This window comes from Zasmidium cellare, assembly GCF_010093935.1.
Source record: "Zasmidium cellare ATCC 36951 unplaced genomic scaffold M409scaffold_78, whole genome shotgun sequence".
In the NCBI taxonomy this organism is placed as follows: domain Eukaryota; kingdom Fungi; phylum Ascomycota; class Dothideomycetes; order Mycosphaerellales; family Mycosphaerellaceae; genus Zasmidium; species Zasmidium cellare.
This window is the reverse complement of record NW_022987022.1, coordinates 26,674-45,277: the sequence shown is the minus strand read 5'-3', so window position 1 is coordinate 45,277 and position 18,604 is coordinate 26,674. Positions and strand designations below refer to the sequence as shown.

The 18,604-nt window shown below is 53.0% G+C and overlaps 11 protein-coding genes across 11 annotated transcripts; 5 read left to right on the top strand and 6 right to left on the bottom strand.

Moving 5' to 3' along the window:
- Positions 1-1,057: 1,057 nt before the first annotated feature.
- On the top strand, positions 1,058-1,462 carry M409DRAFT_30948 (uncharacterized protein; the record flags this gene model as incomplete). The annotated part of the gene is made up of 1 exon (XM_033810139.1): positions 1,058-1,462. One exon carries the CDS (start codon positions 1,058-1,060, stop codon positions 1,460-1,462), a length of 405 nt encoding a protein of 134 aa, XP_033659467.1.
- Positions 1,463-2,367: 905 nt separating this feature from the next.
- M409DRAFT_30947 (uncharacterized protein) lies at positions 2,368-6,500 on the bottom strand (the record flags this gene model as incomplete). The annotated part of the gene is made up of 2 exons (XM_033810138.1): positions 2,368-2,539; positions 2,599-6,500. The coding sequence occupies 2 exons, from the start codon at positions 6,498-6,500 to the stop codon at positions 2,368-2,370; spliced, it is 4,074 nt and encodes a 1,357-aa protein (XP_033659466.1).
- A 1,789-nt stretch (positions 6,501-8,289) lies between these two features.
- Positions 8,290-8,873, top strand: M409DRAFT_30946 (uncharacterized protein; the record flags this gene model as incomplete). Its single annotated transcript, XM_033810137.1, has 2 exons — positions 8,290-8,727; positions 8,781-8,873. The coding sequence occupies 2 exons, from the start codon at positions 8,290-8,292 to the stop codon at positions 8,871-8,873; spliced, it is 531 nt and encodes a 176-aa protein (XP_033659465.1).
- Positions 8,874-9,522: 649 nt separating this feature from the next.
- M409DRAFT_30945 (uncharacterized protein) lies at positions 9,523-10,345 on the top strand (the record flags this gene model as incomplete). The annotated part of the gene is made up of 2 exons (XM_033810136.1): positions 9,523-10,267; positions 10,320-10,345. 2 exons carry the CDS (start codon positions 9,523-9,525, stop codon positions 10,343-10,345), a joined length of 771 nt encoding a protein of 256 aa, XP_033659464.1.
- Positions 10,346-10,789: 444 nt separating this feature from the next.
- M409DRAFT_38173 (uncharacterized protein) lies at positions 10,790-11,509 on the bottom strand (the record flags this gene model as incomplete). Its single annotated transcript, XM_033810877.1, has 1 exon — positions 10,790-11,509. The coding sequence occupies one exon, from the start codon at positions 11,507-11,509 to the stop codon at positions 10,790-10,792; it is 720 nt and encodes a 239-aa protein (XP_033659463.1).
- A 469-nt stretch (positions 11,510-11,978) lies between these two features.
- Positions 11,979-12,767, top strand: M409DRAFT_30943 (uncharacterized protein; the record flags this gene model as incomplete). The annotated part of the gene is made up of 1 exon (XM_033810135.1): positions 11,979-12,767. The coding sequence occupies one exon, from the start codon at positions 11,979-11,981 to the stop codon at positions 12,765-12,767; it is 789 nt and encodes a 262-aa protein (XP_033659462.1).
- A 52-nt stretch (positions 12,768-12,819) lies between these two features.
- Positions 12,820-13,599, bottom strand: M409DRAFT_71582 (uncharacterized protein; the record flags this gene model as incomplete). The annotated part of the gene is made up of 1 exon (XM_033819236.1): positions 12,820-13,599. The coding sequence occupies one exon, from the start codon at positions 13,597-13,599 to the stop codon at positions 12,820-12,822; it is 780 nt and encodes a 259-aa protein (XP_033659461.1).
- A 564-nt stretch (positions 13,600-14,163) lies between these two features.
- On the bottom strand, positions 14,164-14,748 carry M409DRAFT_71581 (uncharacterized protein; the record flags this gene model as incomplete). The annotated part of the gene is made up of 1 exon (XM_033819235.1): positions 14,164-14,748. One exon carries the CDS (start codon positions 14,746-14,748, stop codon positions 14,164-14,166), a length of 585 nt encoding a protein of 194 aa, XP_033659460.1.
- Positions 14,749-15,068: 320 nt separating this feature from the next.
- M409DRAFT_30940 (uncharacterized protein) lies at positions 15,069-15,336 on the top strand (the record flags this gene model as incomplete). Its single annotated transcript, XM_033810134.1, has 2 exons — positions 15,069-15,204; positions 15,263-15,336. 2 exons carry the CDS (start codon positions 15,069-15,071, stop codon positions 15,334-15,336), a joined length of 210 nt encoding a protein of 69 aa, XP_033659459.1.
- A 926-nt stretch (positions 15,337-16,262) lies between these two features.
- On the bottom strand, positions 16,263-17,066 carry M409DRAFT_38176 (uncharacterized protein; the record flags this gene model as incomplete). Its single annotated transcript, XM_033810878.1, has 4 exons — positions 16,263-16,372; positions 16,458-16,881; positions 16,935-16,988; positions 17,037-17,066. The coding sequence occupies 4 exons, from the start codon at positions 17,064-17,066 to the stop codon at positions 16,263-16,265; spliced, it is 618 nt and encodes a 205-aa protein (XP_033659458.1).
- Positions 17,067-17,648: 582 nt separating this feature from the next.
- Positions 17,649-18,247, bottom strand: M409DRAFT_30938 (uncharacterized protein; the record flags this gene model as incomplete). The annotated part of the gene is made up of 2 exons (XM_033810133.1): positions 17,649-18,048; positions 18,111-18,247. 2 exons carry the CDS (start codon positions 18,245-18,247, stop codon positions 17,649-17,651), a joined length of 537 nt encoding a protein of 178 aa, XP_033659457.1.
- Between the last annotated feature and the right edge of the window lie 357 nt (positions 18,248-18,604).

Sequence of the window (18,604 nt, the reverse complement as noted above, 5' to 3'; positions counted from 1 at the left end):
ATAAAGGAGATTCGTTCCTTATCTAAGTAGTCTAAGTAGTCTAATTACTAAGTAGTCTAATTAGCCTAAGTAGTTAGGCGCTTAGTTAGGCTTTAGCCTCTAATACTTAGTTTAGATTACGTACTAGGCTATACTAGCGGAACGTGTTCGTAATAATAAATATCTTTAGGAGCGTAGTAATTTAAGACAAAAAGCTTAGTAAAACTCGAGAAGTAGGACTCGACTATCGAATAGTAAGTACTATTATACTAGCTTATTTCTAGCTATTAACTCTAAGCTCCTTTTATTTCTAGATAGCGAGTATATAGTCTATTAATCTACTTTTTACTAGGTTAGAAAATTAAGGTTATAGAGAAGGGGTTTAGTATTAAAAGTAGAACTCGAGAACAATATATCTTAAAAACGAGTTCTCGCGCGAATTTAGATAAAACTAGATAGCTATACTTCGATAACTTTAAGATCTACTTAATAAGAGTCTACTCTTCGGTCGTAAATAGGTATTACTCGTATTCGTACGCGATAGATCGAGAAACGCCGCTAGCGAGCTGTAGTTAAAGCGTAGATTCGCTAATAGAAAACGTAGTAGTATACTTACGTTTCGAGGTATATAGATTATTCTTATAAGTAGATATTACGTCTAGTATACGCTGCTCGAGATCTATAAAATAGAAGAGTTAAAAGTTAAGCGTGTCGCGAGAAATTAAAAGAAAACGCGAAAGTGTCGCGGATCCGTGCGCAGCTTCACCGTCTGCGCAGCTTCACCGTCTGCGCAGCTTCCCCATCAAGTACGTTACGTCTTCCCATCGAACACCCTCGAAGATGCTCTTAGCTTCGCATCGACCTTCACAGACGTCGTTCTCGGCACACTCCAAGAAGCCAACACCAACTTTGGATTGGACGGAGATACAGAGTTCCTAGGCCTCATCGCCTCCATAATCGGCGAAGAAGGCGAACAGAATGGCCTCTTCGTACTCGAGCCAAACCGCCCAAGATCGCCCCTGCCCTCCCTTTCCTCCCGGCCGCTGCGGGTGCATTAGTCTATTCGGCCCTGAACCAAATGGTCGACGTGCCAAACTCGTGCCCTAACAGCAAAGACATCGCCGTACCGATCTTCGGTGCCCTGAACGTCAAAACCCCCAATGTCGGGCCCAACACCACAACCCTCGACTTCAGCTACGCGTACGCCACCAGCACCACCATGCCCGAGGCCATGGAGCAGAATATAGAGCAGACGATGAGCCTGGTCCTGATCAATCAGCAGAACGTGCCAGTTGTGGAGCCGCTGCAGGACGTGCGTATAGAGGGCTCTCAGGTGGACTTCTCAGTCGGTTTTCCGTACCAGGAGTATGAACTTAATGGGTTGACAATAGCGGCCGTCGTGCATGGGAGTGGACCGTTTGCTAATGCTAGCGACGTCGCCATGTCGACTGTTTTTGGGCCGGCATTGATTGAGATTAATTAGGAAAGAGCGGATAAATGGCGTTCTGGAGATGATTCTTGGTCTTCTTAATAGTGCGCGTCTCGCATTTTTTCCAGTTTGCTAAGAGTTTTTTGAGCCCTGCAACTTTTGTTTTCGAAATGATGATACCTTATAGAGCTTGGCTATACATTGTTCTTGATGACTGGGATGTACACTGTGGGATGGTCGTGTTTGGTAGCCCCGAGAGTCGTGGCTAAGAGGGTGCCCAAAGTAGCGATGAATCGTAACGAACGAGTCATGGCTGAGAATTCTGACTATGGAGTCGTTTGTTTAACTGATCAATTCTCATTTCTCGCGGACCGGCAATATATACCTGTGAGATGGTTCCCTTCAGCTGACAGCATCGACAGCGATTGTGTTAAGTTCTGAGATAAGCACTATACCTCACTTCCCGAGACATCTGCTCGGCCGCGGGAACATGTGAAGATAACATGAACGTCTCACTGGGGATAGAACTGCGGCATTACGCCCTGAGAACAAGTTAGCATCATGGATAGGAACGAATGGATCCCTGAGGCAGCAGATAAGGCCATTGGCCCTTCGTGGGCTGAGGTTTGAACTTCATCTTTCGAGCCAGCCTAGATCGTCCTTCGTTGTCAATTCCCCTACCTACGCTCTTGCCTGGATTCGTCGTCGTCACAGGGCTCACTCATCCACTTCACCAGAAAGACAACGCCGAAGAAAATCCCAAAAATGGGCATATGACTCACAAAGTCATCTTTCGAAAACCACGTACATACATATACAAAGTCGCTATACCCTTCCCTCCATCCGACCAGCACGCTCACATCGGCGTGATTGGTTCCCAGCACCATTTCGAAAATACAGCCCCAAAACTCCACGATGTCCGAAACAGAAAACAACACACAAGCGAGTCGTCCGCTTCACTACCGTCGACTACTCGCCATTTCGCCATAACGACCTCTCTCCCTCGTGGTATCGTACGCCTGCAGCACTCTCGCCTGGGACTCGTCCGTCTGCGAGAAGGCGTAGCCGCGTTGCTTCCGCATGCGCTGCACCTGGCGCACTTTGCGGATGGCCTTTTGAAATTGTTCCATCCTGTCAATAACGTTAGCATGCAATGTTTCCGTTGAAGGGTGCTGTTAATGATGACGTACCTCGGCCTGTAATCCTGGATGTTATACTTTTGAATTTCCTGCACGTGATGGTATGCTTGTGGGTAGTACATGCGTTTGGCGTACTTCCACGCAAAGTCTCGCAGTAAGCAGAGGGCGGGGAGGACAACAACGCCCATGAGCCAGAAGTTTGGATCGGAGAGGATAATGGGGAGTGTGTTCTTATACTCGGTTGAGAAGCCAAGCATCGGAGCGACTGTTGCGTAGACGGGCAGGAAGATGAACCAGATTGCGAGCGAGCCTGGGATGGCAATCACGGTATACTTTGTCCAGATGTTTGTGATGAGAGCGGCCTTGGCGAGGACGGTGACCAGACCTGCTGTGTACAGGGCAGTACCCCATACCCAATGCCCTGCGATCTTGCCATCAGACAAGACACCATCGCGCCAGTAGATCGCTTCGCTGACGAAGTAGAGCACCAGAGAATGGAAGAAGCCATTTCCGACCCAGCTCCAGAAGTTGTGAGTCCGGAAGAATATTCCTTTCTGGCTGAGTTGGTATAGCTGAGGATATCGGTCAAGCAATCTTGCGTTAACGAACTGGTCGAAGATACCCAGCACGAACGGCGGCATAGCAGTGAAGATGACGTTGAAGAAGGATAGCGTCCATGATTCGTAGATGACCTGTCCAGAGAAGGCGTTCTGGAAGGAGTACCAGAATTGGGTGATGAACAGCGCAGTGTTCTTGTAGTAGAAGTACAAGATGACCTTGCTGATGCGTTGGTAGGACCAGGCTCCGTGGACTAAAAGAAGCTTCCGCAGGAATCGGAACTGAGCGATCGAGACGTCGGCAGACCGAGCTGCTTGCAGACCTTCGACACCAGATATACCGATACCAATGTGAGCGGCCTGGATCATTGAAACATCGTTCGCTCCATCGCCAATGGCCAAGAGAATACTCTTCAGATGGCGCTTGACGAGTTTCACGACCAATGCCTTCTGCAGTGGTGAGACACGGCAGCATATGACCGCTTTGCACATCACTGCAAGATCCAGGAACATCTTCTCCATGTCTTTTTCCAGGGCGAATGTAAGACTCTTGCCGTCGATAACGAGTGCAAGAGTTTCCATCTCGATTCCGCCAGCCCGCTGAGAGTTGACGGCATCCAGCTTCTTCTGGATGTTCGCTCTTGTATCTGCAGCGTTCTCTTCATTGATGATCAACAACGTCATGTCTTCGCTGATCAGCTTGCATGACATTCCGATGTTGATAGCAGTCTCCTGTCTGTCGCCAGTCAGCACCCACACTTTGATGCCAGCGGTCTGAAGAGTGTGGATGGTGTCAGGAACGCCGTCTTGAAGCTTGTCCTCGATGGCAGTCGCACCGAGGAGCGTGAAGTCGTGCTCGATGATCTCCGCCGCCTTGTCAAGCTCCTCAGCACGGTTGCCGCCAACAGTCGTAGCAGCAGTGTTGAAGACATCATACCACTCCCTGAACTCTGACTCGGGAATCTCACGATAAGCGAGACAAAGTGTTCGAAGACCTTCAGCGGCATACTCTTCCAAGTGCAGCAATGTCTTTTCCACCATCTCGTCTCGAATACCAAGTCGTTCCAGGATGACAGTGTCGGCGCCTTTGGTGTAGCAGCGGATTTTTCCATCTGGACAGCGGTAGATACAGCTCATTCGCTTTCTCGTCGAATTGAACTCGCAGACTGCAAGAAGCTCATAGCTGTACTCTTGACCACCAACCTCGATAGTCACAAGCTTCGGCTTACGAGCCACGAATTTGTATCCCAGTTGAACGGCGCCTTCCACCAGAGCTCCCTCGTCGGGCGACGCAGCTTGGTACTTAATCACGCCGGGTTTCTCAGCGTTGACTTCTGGAATGACGGTATGGCAGGTCGAAAGCAGACTCAAGAATTGGTGGATGCCTTCAGTGTTTTGGCCATTCCTTCGATGTTGCTCCAGGCCGCGAAAGTCGTAGATGCACGTCCCAGACTCGTCTCCATCGTAGACTCTGCGATCTTCAGGCACCTCGTCAGCATATTGTATTCCGCCAATACTGCACTGTCGAAACTCCATCATATTGCAGGTGAGCGTGCCAGTCTTGTCAGAGAAGATGTACTCGACCTGGCCGAGTTCTTCAACCAAAGAGCTGGTCCTGCAGTTGGCTGGGGTGTCCGTCTCAGGGTAGTAGATATCGAGGTCACTGCTGATCAAGAATGCCTGGTAGTACTTGATGATTTCGACCGTAACGAAGAGGGAGATAGGTACCAAGTTAGAGTACAGGATCCAGTACGTGAAAATATCCTTGAAGAACTGCTCGGCAGGGTTTGTCGATTCTAGCATCAAGAACCAAAGACTGTTACCAATGGTTTGTCTGACCACGAGATCTCCAATGGAAGAGATAATAGACAAAGCGACCAGAACTCCGCCCAACATCAAGATCTGGGTGTTGACTCGGTGCTCGACGTTCGTTCGCTTGATAGGCGTAGCTGTGGCATTCCTCATAAGTTTCGTTTCGTGGCCTGTAAACACAACGATTCCGTGAACCCAAGGGGTGTTTCTCAAAGTGGCACCTCGGAGAAGAAGCTGATCAGGAGCAAGTGGCAATTCTTTCTCACCGCCACCAGACTGCATTGTGAGCGTCGCTTCGTAGGTGTAGAGGCTGCTGTTAGGTTGTTCACTGCGGACTCTTCCACCAACCCGCGACAACTCTGCCGATGATATCAAGTGGGTCGTTTCGGGAATGGCCTGTTTGATCTTGAGATTGGTCTCTCCGTCCAAATTAGCAGTCTCGATATAGCACAAGCCTTCCGGTTCGGACGAGGCAACAAGGACCAAATCGGCCGGGAAAGGTTCTTCTGACTCCACGCGGATGAAATCGCCGACTTGGATGTCAATCCATCTCACGTCCTGAAACGTCGAACCTCTCAACACCCGTGCGCGACTTTTGTTCAGCTGTGCATCTTGTGATCGCCGCCTGTTGTCCTCGACAATTTCTTTGCCTGCAGATACGAGCAACACAATACCCAGAGGTACGATGGTGGTATATCGGTTCGTAGGACTGATGTTCGGGATTTGTTGTAGAATGGCCGTGAACAAGAAGAACAAGTTGGCGTATTTGCTGAACTGTTCGAACAAGAACTTCGGCACGAACGTCGCAATGTTGTACTTGGTCGTGGACACGTGGTTGTCGACATACTTGTTCTGCGCATTCGCGGGCGGGTTGTTCAGGTGGATGATTCTCGGGCCCAGAGTTGAGGGGTCGACCTTGCGGTTGAACGGATTGCTGGGTAGACCAAACTTGAACTTCGAGCCTGGCGTCTTTCGTTCCGGCAGAGCATCGTTGACACTATCCAGACCAACGCTACCAGTCGCATGATGTGTCCTCGTTTCCGTCAGGGGAAGGTCCATTTCACTGTATTCCGGTCCCATGCCCAACATGTTCTTAGCCTTTCCCATGATACCCCCGCCCATGCTCAGAATGCTGTTCCTGTTGCGATGTTTCCCTTTTCCATGCTGGATTGGTATGCCTGGAACATTGTCCTCGTCAATTCCACCTCCTGCAGCATATCCCCCAGCAAACGACGCGGTATCCGAATAGCGGTCATTGTCGAAGTCTGAATATCGCTGGTAGTTGCCAAGACCAGAGGTTTGTGAGAGATTGCGGCCGGAATCGCCCAGGGGAGGAGGGTTCTGAAGTCCATGAGAGTATCCTGGCCCGCCAGGCAGAGAGGTGGTAGGATGCGCCTGCGAGCCTACGAAGTCGTCGTGCGAAGTGCTGATGCGGCCATGGGTATCGTAATCGTGGATAATGCGCTCGTCCGACACGGGAGGAGGGTTGCCAGAGTTGTAGATCGGTCCCTCATCGTCGTCCAGGCCCAGCAGGTCGTCATTGCTCGGGCCCTGGTGGTGTGGGTGATTGGGCCTGCTGGCCATGATGGGCAGGCCGCGCGGAAGGGGTGCTGGGGCCTGCCAGTTACCGTGTCCTCATCAACGACACCATCTACTCCTCTCTCCTTTCAACAATATCAATTGTGGGTGTCTTCCAGCGGTGGTGGACGGTGGGCGCGTGGGTGGTGGTGGTGGTTGTGTGCGGTTCAGGGACTGGCTGGGAGCGGGCTGGTGGTCAAAGCGAGCGGCGGCGGCGGAGGAGCCCAATGCGGTTTCGTTGTTCCAAGGGATGCCTATTCGTGGCGGTGCAATGCGATGCGAGAATGTCGTGTGCAGGAACGAGCAGGTGCAATCCCGTGGAGGTGCGTGGATTGACTTCTGCAACCCCGTCGTCAGCAGCTCGACTGCGCCTACCAGCTACGAGCAGTGCTAGTACAAAACCGTTGCGTTAACCCACCACGTGAAAACGGTTCGGGACAGACCGAAGTCTTGGGATCCACTTTCACAACATCACCTCGTAAGCTCCTCCTTGTATGACCTCCTGTTTCACTGTACATAGCATCCCGTTCTCTCTATCGCATCATGTTCCAACGACAATACATCCGACCGCAAAATGCCTTTCTCACTCACCAACGACGAACGTTCCTTGGCTTGCAGCGAACTCCAGCACCAAAACCACAGATGATGGGATATCTCGTATTACAGGGGCTGGCGGTCGTTCTTCTGGCAGACCTCGCCATTGCAACAGTGCAAAACGAGCCGACTACAATAAGATCTGTCGCACAGAGTGCAGGCTTCTGGCTTGACCCTCCCGCGTTCGAAAAAGCCCACGAGCCGAATGCAAAAGCTGCTGAGGAGTAGGAGCGAAAGACGCTGACGCTTGAAAGATGGCGGTCAAAACAACGGGTGTGGCCTTTGGGTGCTACTATGGAATCTGAGACTCGTGAAAATATGAAGGGGGAATGGGCTTCAAGACGAAAAGGGTAGCGGCGTAACGTTACCGCTCTGGAGATCGAAACATTCCGAACGAGAATCAGGTGCACAACTGGCATGCGACAGCAAAGCACATAGATCCAAGTGAAACGTGCCGGGCGTGGGCAGTACTCGAGGCCGAATTGATGAATAAGAGATGGGCGTGAAAGATCACCAAACTTCTGTGAACTGTCTGAAAAATGATGTTGCGTCGACTCGAGGAACGAATCCGATGCGCCCAAGTCACAAAAAGACTCAAAAAGTAATCAAAAAGGAAATGACATCACCGCCTCCTACCACCACGACGAATCGAACACACGCCCAGGAATCAAACAAAAAGAAGAACTATCCACCTGATTACCAGAATGGCCTAGAGAGGAAAAGGACCCTCACATCCTTTGTACCCTCTTTATTCCGAGAACATCGTTTTTACATCTTTAGTGATGTTGCTGTTTCACCTTAAAGCTCGTCTCTATGGAGACGGGGTGTCGGTTGCGCTTAACCACTACGCCACAGACTTCTCAAGTCTCACAACGCAATTCGAATGCTCTGTCCTGTGACGTGGGGGACATGGCTGTAGCGGAACTATAACCCTTTGGTGGATTTGGTCCGGAGTTCTGCCGTGGGGACCTTGGTGCGAACAGCGACAGGCCTGTAGGTGGAAGTGAATGGGAGTTTCTGCTGCAAGTGAGGTTCTGGAACCTGCATTCACTCATCTTCACACAATCGAAAGAGGTGGACTTCTCGAACCTACCTCAGCGCTTGACGCACTCACTCCATCTCAACGACAAAAAGCCATCCTACACCAACCAACGACCTCATCCACTCTATACCTCCCCCAACTCACTATACCGCGCCCACCATGTCCACCAAGTACGAGTCCAAGACGAAAGGTAACAAGCACCACTCTCCACCTCCCATGGCAACCCGCCCTCCCATCAAACTCAAACTCAAACTCATCAACCGCCGCAAAGTGACCAAGAAGTCCTTCAAACCCCTCCGCAAACCCAACCGTGAGCAAGCCCTCAGTCTCCTCTCCACCTTCGGCAGCGGCAGCAGTAACAGCACGAGCAAGAACCAAACGCCCCTCGTCTTCTCCCCAACGAAGGAGAATGCGCACCTCAACCCCTGGATCCATCTCGACCAGAAGTCGGCCGGCGCAGCGTCTCGATCCCTCACGAAGGGTGTGGTCCTGCAGCGTATGCGCGGGAACGTCGCAGCGGCGAACAAGCAGATCGAGGAGTTTTCTGGGAAGGTGTATTCGAAGCGCGGGTGGCGTCATTTGGCTAAGGGGTTGATCGTGAGTGTCCCCAGGCGATGATATGGTGAGACGGTTGTACTGATCTTGTGAAGGACATCTACGAGACGTACTTCAACCGTCGCGCTGCGCTGTTGAAGGAGTTGGAGATTTGTTGCGCGGAGGAAGTGGTGAAGCGGGAGGCGTGAACCCATACCAGCGAAATGTTGAATTGTGTTACTAGATGTCAGTGACATCCCCCCGGAAGCATGCATGACCACGGCACCGAGATACTCAATGCTCGATTTGAACGTCCCAGAGCATCAGAAAGACGCTCCAAAAAGGCAACAAAAGCAATATCAATCTCGAAAGCACAGCAGCCGCACGGCTGAATCCACCCCACGATCCACCCACACTCCACGCTGTGCAACACACCCTTCCCATGGCTGAAACCCCCCTACCATAATCTTCCAACATGAAAAGCCTTGCCAAGAGACGAAAATATCCCTAGAAACCATCGCATTCGCACCCACGAAGAACGAGTACGACGACATCCGACTTCTAAAGAAACAAGCTTTCCATGCGAGACTAACCCGAGCAACAATCAAGAATCCATGTCTTCCTGCAAAGCATGTCTTTCGAGCTGGAATCGCGCCCCGGAATTTGTTAAGCTTCTGAGGATTAGATCGGAGGAATAGCTTTCGCCGGTCCTTCGGGTTACTCGTGTTACACAAGTTGGACTCCCATGTCCTTCTCAGCAATTCGTAAGAATGTAACTACGCAAGCTAGCCCTCTACAACGATACAGCCACCTCAAGACTGCCCCAAACCTCCACAGCCAGTCTTTTTTCACAAAACCATGTCCTCAAGTGCTCTTCTATCATTACCACGCGAACTCCGCGACGAAATCTACCTCCACCTCTACCCCCCATCCTCCAACCACCTCACCCTCTTCCTAACCGGGCACTCCCCCCGCTACAGCCTCACCTCCTTCACCCTCCAGCACCACACCGGCGACGCCCAGGACTCCTACCGCAAAGCCCTTCAACACAGCACAGCGCTCCTCCGAACATCTAAACAACTCCACCACGAAGCAACACCCTTCTTCCGCTCCTCCATCCTCTACAAAATCGTCGTCGAGGGATCCTCGCCGGGTGCGATCGGCTCCAAGCTCTCGGAAGGACAGTTTCGAGCTTTGGTGGGGAGGATGCGGAGGGGGGTGGTATTGGTGACGTGGAAGTATAAACCCTACGGCGCTTCTTCGTCGTCGAATCCGAGGCTTTCGGATATCGAACAAGTCCTCTCACCTTTGAAGCGGAATACAGCCCTCCTCGTAGCCATCCTACGGCAGAACACGGACATGAAGCTCGAAGCGATCGGCTGGGACTTCGACGCACGTTCGTCTGGGGATCCGGTGGTCGTTGATTCGGCTGTGAGGGTCTTGGAGGGTTTGGGCAGGCATGAGGGTGTAAAACTCAGGAATATGGCGCTGCCGAGGGAGGCTGTCACTGAGGAGGCTTTGGCGAGGTTGGTGAGGGTCTTGGGAGGGGTGGATTGTTCGGAGCCTTTGGTTGTAGAGAGTGAGTCTTCGTGTGATGGTCCTGGTAAGTGCCCTGTCGTTTGGTGAGGGGGGATGGAGCTGAGTGTGTGCGATAGTGATCCTAGATGATGGGCATGAGTGATCGTTGCCACGTTGGACGTGGAAACGGGATGGATGAGATGAGGAGCGCGAGTGCGAAAAGAGAGCTCCGATGTGATAGTGTAAAAGCAAAGGACTCCCATTTCTGCGGTGGAGGTACTGGTTTTGGGGCAACGAGCTCGACTCGCTCTGAATTATGCCTTTCTTTGCAGCGGATGTGATCGCTCAGGACCTCGTGAGGGAACTCGTCGCTGTTCTGCATGCTCGAGTGTTGTACGCAGTTTTGACTTGGGAATAGACGATGTGGCTCGCTCGAGGATATCGAGTTGCGTGCTGCGAAACATTGTGGCGACTCCCATTGGTGGTATCTGGTATCGTACAATATCGATGAAGCTTTTGGTCGCAATTCTCGCAGACCAGCCCATGTTCTCCAAACGCCTCGCTAATCCTCAACATGAATGTCAAACCTCTCTCACCCCTTTCTTCCTCACTCCTGCATCGCGGTATCCCCACCGCCCTCCCCAAAAACATCCTCCATCCTCCCCGCACCCTCCTCATCCTCATCCACCTCCATCCCATCCACGCCACCCATCTTCTCATCCTCCTTCTGCGAAGAAGACACAGGCCTCGCACCCTCCTCCACCAACGGAATATCCTCATCACTCTCCCACTCGTCCTTCAAGCCCCACCCAACGCCCGTCAAGCAGTACTTCTCCGGCGGCAGCTGGACCCCATAACCCCTCTCCACCATCGGCAGCGCTATCCGATTCCGCTCGTTCGCCTGCTCCATCATGAACTCCTTAGGCAACGCGCTCTGGAATGCGAAACCCTGCCGGCTCGCGATCGCTTGTCGCAGTGCCGTCACTGTGATCGCACTGTCTTCATTCGAACCTCCTCCCCCGCGCTTGTTGCCCCGATCTGTCTGGGCCGAGTATCCTTCTGCGCTGAGTCGGAGACTATCTGAGAGCACGCCGCTGGTGTACCGGTAGGCGAAGTCGAGGAGTTGGAGGGGGACGCGTTCTTGGTAGCTGTGGATTCCGAGGGAGGAGAGGACGACGTGGATTAGCCGGGCGTCGCGAGGGCGTTTGGATTGGCCATCGTCTTGCGTGGATGTGAGAGGTACGTCGGGGTCGGCTCGGGCTTGTGTCTCTGGTTTGGCGGATGGGTCTGATGGGGGAGGTGTTGCTGGGTGGCCGTTGGTGGCCATGATGGCGGTGGGTGGAGGGGTATCTGGGGTCGCGGATGTAGTCGCTAAGACGTGGGAGTGTGTATGGTCTGCGGTCGCTCGTGCTTCGACCAGTCGAAGTGTGCCAAGTTGGACGAGGTTCACTTTCTTGAAGGTTGAATGGAAGTTCAGGCACGCGAGTCGTGACGTTCAGCCACGAGTGGCTGGTGACTTTGCGGGGCGATGCAGGATCACATGCAAACAGACATCTCGACCACCTTCACATGTACTGAGCTTTCCGTCTGCTCTTCCATCATCGAAGCTGACCAGTGCAGGAGACATCAATTCTCACGATCCAACAGCCTTTTCATCTTGGGGCCCAACAGATAGGACAAGGGATCAACAGCCTTCGTGTGGAACGAGGTAGTCAAGATACCTCGGCGTTTTGACAATCTACATATATCTTCCCAAACCTCAATCTTCCTCCTCTCCATCACCACAACAAACGAAAATGCACATCAAAGACCGAACTTTCGTCGTCAGCGGCGGCGCCTCCGGCCTGGGTCTCGCAACCGCCGAAGAACTCTACGCCAATGGAGGCTACGTCGCGATCCTGGACATGAACCCAGCCAACGGGGAGAAAGTCATCAAGCAACTCGGCGACCGCGCAAAGTTCTTCGAAGTCGACGTCACCGAATCTGAGAGTCTGGAAGCAGCTGTCAATGGGACTGTCGCATGGATCAAGCAGACGGGCAAACCTATGGGCGGCATCCTCCCTCTGGCAGGAGTTGGGCTCCCGGCGAAACTTCTGGACAGAGATCTTAACCCCGTCGACATGTCGAGGTTGAATTTCGTCATAGATATCAACCTCAAGGGCATGTTGAACACGATCCGGCTGCTTCTCCCACACATGGCCAGAAACGAGCCCACGACTCCGGATGGCGAGCGTGGCGTGATCGTCATGGTATCCTCGTCGGCCGCTTTCGAAGGTCAAGTCGGTCAGCTCTCATATGCGGCGTCGAAAGGTGCGGTCCGAAGCATGACCCTCGTGCTCGCCAGAGATCTCGCACCGAACGGTATTCGTGCCATGTCGATCGCCCCAAGTCTTTTCGAGACAGCTATGAGCGCTGCGCTGTCTGAGAAGGTCCGTCAGACTCTCACGAAAGTGACGGAGTTCCCAAAGAGATTGGGCAATGCTAAGGAATTCGCGGGCTTGGCCAGGCATTGCATCGAGAACACATACCTGAACGGCGAGTGCATAAGACTGGATGGAGGAACGAGAATGCCGTCGAAGATGTAGCAGAATGTATCATTGGGTATCTCATGCGTTGTACAATCATGCCTTATTCTCTTCATCTCTTCCGCTGTCTTGGCTTGAACTTGACGCCGCTCTTGTTGACTCCACCTATTGACCCGTTCATCTTTGCGCGTTGCTCTTCCACTTCGTCCAGTGCAGCCGACAGCTTCTCTTCCTGGTCTTTCAGAGCATCCAGCTTCCTCCGCTTCACATCCAACAGGTGTCGCTTTTTCCGCCTAGCTTCCCTCTCCTCTGGCGTGAGATTTTCATCCTCCTCCTCAGACTCTTCCTCCTCCCCCTCGCTCCCACCCAGACCCGCCAAATCATCCAAATCCATCTCATCAACCCCCTCCTCATCCCCTCCCCTCTCCCCCACCGGCTCCAAAACCTCCCCATCCTCCCCAAAAACCACCTTCCTCCCACCCCCAACAACCGCCTCCGGCAACACCTCAACCCCAACACCCCCCGCCACAACATCCCGTCCAACCCTCTCCCTCTCCCTCCTAACCCTCTGCAACATCGTCCTCAAATACCCCACATCCTGCGTCTTCATCAACCGCACAACCTCCTGATCCAAACTCCTCCCCCCACCGCTCCCCTCCGCCCGCTGCTGCCTCCGATCCTTCCCCTGCATCATCCCGAAGTAGAACTCATCCTCGTTCCGCTCGGAGGCTTTGGCTTTGAGCGCGGAGATTTTCGCTTGCTTGGTTTTGTGGTCGGTTGCGCGCAGTTTGTAGTCTTTGCGTTTTTCCAGGAGGCCCCATTTAGAGCGTTCGGTCGGTTGGGCGCGTTCGCGGTGGTTGCGCCGTTGGACGGCGTTGCGCATGGAGGACATGGTGGGTGGTGCGTTGTGTTGGCTGTTTGGATGTGTAGGAGGATGCGCGAGATGTTGGAATTGCTCGAAATTTGAGATGGAGGGGCGGAGGTAGCGCGGCGTTAAGCGCGCATGTGTGCCTGAGGCAGGAAGAAAACTTGCGACGACGATATCAACTCTCGGCTTCATTTTGAGGGCATAAAACAACTCTGCGAACAATTATAGGATGCTGGCGTTTGATTAGCATCGCAGACGCTGTTGTTATTAGAGGTCGAGTTTTGCAAGCCACCTGAAGGACCGCTTTCAGTTCTTCACTGCAACTTAGCCACGAGGCAGGTCCATCAGGCTAAAGAAGCCTCCGAAAGATGGACCAAACTTGGTTGCTCCCGTGGTATATGTTTCCAGTGCGTTGTAGAGTCCAGAAAACTGCCGTATCTCTGAGGGTAGTTCGCCGCTGAGACTGCGTTGCGAGCATTTTGGCCAGATCCTGTCCCATCCGGTGACTACTGCTCAATGAGAGACTCTTGACGAACTTCTCCGAGAATGTCGAGACTTTGCCCTTGGTAAAGAGGCGTCTGCATCCCTTCAAACCGGCTTCGCCACCTTCCTCGCCTCCCTCTCGCCCGTACTCTCATCCATAAACTCCCTCCAACTCACAGGCACCATCTGATTGCCCCACTCGCTAACAGCCATCACAACCCCCAACTCATTCTTCGCCGTGCTCAAATAATAGCTCCTCTCATCACCCAAACTGATCACCACGGCCCGCACCACATCACCCACTCGAAAACTTTCCGCCACTTTGACCTTGTCAATCTCCGTCGCCCGGATGTCTTGCTGTCTGATGATGGCTGGAAATGGGTCGCGGCAGACGTGTTCGCCCGTGGAGCCTAGGGCGAGGATGGAGATGTTCGCTTGGCGTGGGTTGGTGCGGGTGATTTTCCCAAGGATGGTGGTGCCGGCTTCTGGAAGGAGATTTCCCGTTGTCCGTGCTATAGAGACTATAGGTGGTTTTGAAGTTTTGCTTGACGTCGATGGTTTTGATGTGAGGATTGGGCCCGAAATGCTTGCGCAAAGTTGGTCATTGTGGATGTGTATGCCTGAGCCGATCTCGTTGGAGCTTGATGCGCCGAGTGTCTGGCCTGGAAGAGCAAGTCCTGGTCCTGACATTGCTGCGTTGGGGCTAATATCGTGTCGAGTGCTAGGTTGACCAAGGAACGCGGTTGTTTGAAGTGAGGAAGTTGTTGACGCACGGATCACAAGACGGACCCACAATTCTTCGCTAGCGCTTGAGTCGCTCTGTCTCTACAATTCATCGCAACTTCACTCTGCACGGAGAAAGCTCAAATGACTACCTGTCGCTGTGGAAACGGCATGTGTCCCGCGGGGGTAGTTTCATATGGAGGAGAGGCACTACCATTTCGTCAGGATGGGCGTTCTCGTTTTCTCGTGCCAAACGACAGACCGCAACCACGAATATCACCAGCATCATGGACACATCGCTACAGCAATCAGATCTTGAGAAGCAACAGATCGCCGATCAACCGCGTCTGGCGTGGGAATGGACATCCGGCAAATCCAAAGAGCCATATCAGCCACAGGTTCTCGACAAGTGTTGGTCACGAGGTATCATGTGCGTTGATCCATCACTTGCCACTGATACCGCTCACTCACTTGTCTGCAGAGGCCACAAAGGCAATGTTGATTAGTGGGCTCAAAGGTACCGCCACCTCGCCCGCATTATGGAGACGGAATTAGGAGAACAAGTCCACGGAGACAATCGCCGCGCGAGATGTGTCCTCAGGGGATACGAATGTTGGAGATACTCTGCCACTGGTGGAGACCAGATAGACCATCCTGGATTCAAATGTTCTCGCTGCCGTGCAGCTAGTCGCAAAACCGAATGCAGCTCGGAGAGTTCCCGCAGACCACGACAGTTGCAGCGGCGTTTGGCACCTTTGGCAGCATCAACGACATTGCCTCCCGGGCAAGACTCTCGCTATGGCTCTACTCTACCCGGTGATAATCGAAGTCATCCAGGAGCACCAGCTACGGGATATCCCAACTCAAAAGCTTGGAACGATTCCCCTTCCTCGAACCAGACACCACCATCAACGGGCCATGGTAACCCAGCCTCAGAATCTCCCGTCGGTCTTTTCGCTATGCATCTTGCATCAACGCCTCCAGCATCGGATGCGCCGACTTTGACTTCAACACCGCAGGCTTCTCGTCTGGTCCCGAACAGTGATGCCTCTCCGTCATCGTCGGTCAAGGGCCGCAGCTCCATCCATGACATCCTGAACTGAGTACAGCCACATGACTCAACAAGTTATCGGCGGTCTTCTTTACGCGATGGGCATGCTCATGGGGTAACCTATGACAAGTTAATTTGGACCAGTCACTCGATGAGGTGACTCGGATGTAGTATACTACAAAGCGTCAGTTCGAACATGAGCCTCATCCCTCTACACTTCGCGCAGGTTGTGATGAAATTCGAGATGAAAAAGAACGTCCATACTGGTGCATGCAACGCACAAAGCGCTCTGTACAATTTGGCCTGCCCTTAGGTAACTCTGGTATTCTGCTTCAAAAACTCCGAAGCCAGTTGACATGTTGCTCCTAACGCCAAGTGTATGCATGCTAAGTTTCCACGAACGATATGACAAGCCTTTGAGATTCTTCGTCTAGCAGGAGCAGCCCTGTTCGTTCTCGCCGATGTTGATGGGGATCGTCTCGGGGAAGTCTGGGTTGAAGTCCTGTGACTCTTCTTGTGCCAGGGCGTTTCTTGCGATTACTGCGGCGCCATTAGCTTTGTCCGTCACAGGACGCCGTCGTTGAGCGATTGGCTTGTGTCCATTCTCATCGATGTCATGACTCACCTTCAAATGCCTGCTCCACATTGACAGCCTCCTTCGCGCTGGTCTCAAAGTATGGTATCCCGCCCTTCGCTTGGCAAAACGCCATAGCCCGCTTCGAGCTGATCATTCTCTTACTCTCCTCCACATCCACCTTGTTCCCCAAGACCACAAACGGAAAGCTCTCAGGATCCATGGGACTAGCTTGGAGCAGGAACTCATCCCGCCACGAGTCGAGGGTATCAAAGGATTTGGAGTTGTTGACGTCGTATACCAGCACGCAGCAGTCTGCGCCGCGGTAGAAAGCGACGCCTAGGGATTGGAATCGCTCTTGGCCGGCGGTGTCCCACAGTTGCATCGTCACTAACCGGTCGTCGACAAGGACTTCTTTGGTCAGGAAATCGGCGCCGATGGTCGCTTTGTAGGATGCGCTGAATTTCTTGTTGACCTGGGTCTCATGTGTGAGCGCTGGCAAAAGGAAAGTGTATGACCGCGACGTACATATTGGTTCATCAAGCTCGTCTTGCCGACACCGCTGTCGCCGAGGATAATGACCTGCTGTGGTCAGTATCTGCCAGTGCCTAGCTCACTCTGATTCCATACCTTGAGGAGGATCTTCTTTCTGGACGACATTGTGGCGGAATGATCGAGGAGAGAGACGTGGAGGGAGGATCGCTGTGAATCGGTCGTCCCAGTCGGTGTTATCAGGCGCTGGCACAGCAAACTTCGGAGGCGGCAGGCGGCAGACGTCTAGGCGACCGGTGTCGAGGGTCGAGTGCGATTCGTAGGAAGGATGGTCGTGCGACAGCTCAGTCTCAAGGTGGTGACACTTGCATCAAGGTTCAAGGTCAGGCAAGGTAGGTCGCAGAGCCGCAGGCACATGATCGAGATGTCACTCACGCTTGCTGCAAAGAGACCCACTTTTCGAGGTCCAAGCTTCTAAGCTTTCAACGTCACTTCACTCGTCGCCTTTCACATTCATCAACAATCACATGAAAGACACCAGTCACGGGCGGAAAGTCCTAGGTGCGTGCGGTATTCGTTTCTGCGATTCCGTTCTCATCTGCATATCCGAAGTGCTCCCAGCTGCTGTTCGCTGATTCAGCTTTCACAGTCTTCCGTCTTCTTCTCTTCTTCATCTTCAATGTCTTCAACCGCATTCATGTCGCCGTGACAATCTGTTCAATCCAGCCGTGCTCGTCCTGGTACTCCGATCTAGTAGTTTAAGTCAATCGGATCTTGCTTGCTGTGCTTCTTGGGCTTCCTCACCTTGCCGGCCTTCTCCTTCTCCTTCGCCTGCTCCTTTGTCTTCGCCTTCTCCTTCTCATCGGCAAGCTTCGTGACGGTCTGCTCGTGTGCCTTCATGGCGGTCTCGTAGTCGATGATCTTCTTCTCGATGGGCTCCAGGAACTCCATCGCTCCGCGCAAGGACTCGAAACAGTTGTCGACGTCTCCGCTCTCCAGCTCTGCTGCTGCCTCTGCCACCGACTCGCCGATCACGCCCAGGATTCCATCATACATACCCGGAGATGATGCGAACTCGCTGTGGCAGTCTTCGCGGTGCTGCTGGGTGATGTTGCTGTTGGAGCGGGCCTCCTCTGGGATGGCCTGGTATCTGTTGTGGCGCACGGGTTAGCAAACAGCGCAAACGAGCAGAAATCGATGGCTGCGACTTACCTCTCGTACAGCTCCTTGTGTTGGCTGCAGGCCTTCTCGAGGCGCTGCTTCACCTCCGCGAGGCCGCCTTCCACCTTGGTGCGCACCAGGGCGCCGCTCTCTTCATCGCAGGGAATCTTGTTCATGTCGGCGGGCATGTTGGCGGTGTTTTAGTATGTGAAGTTGAATTTTGGTTATAAAAGCGTGTTTTGTGATAGCTGGAGCGCGTGCAGAAGCGGCAGAATTCCTCGTGGGCGGGCGCGGCTTTAATCCTCTCCCTAGGGGCGCAGAACCTACCTGAAACCAGCGGAACCTCACACGGCACACTTCACATATCACATTCACCTCGCGGTAGCTTGCATGGGCATTTTCACCTATTCAGTGAAGTGATCTTGATCGGCTTCACCAATCTGGAGTAGGAGGACCTCACTTGACAACTTTCCCGCTCCCATCCCCGAGATCTCATGCCTGTCCATGGCATCGGTCCAGTCATCAACATAACTCTCGGGAGCCAG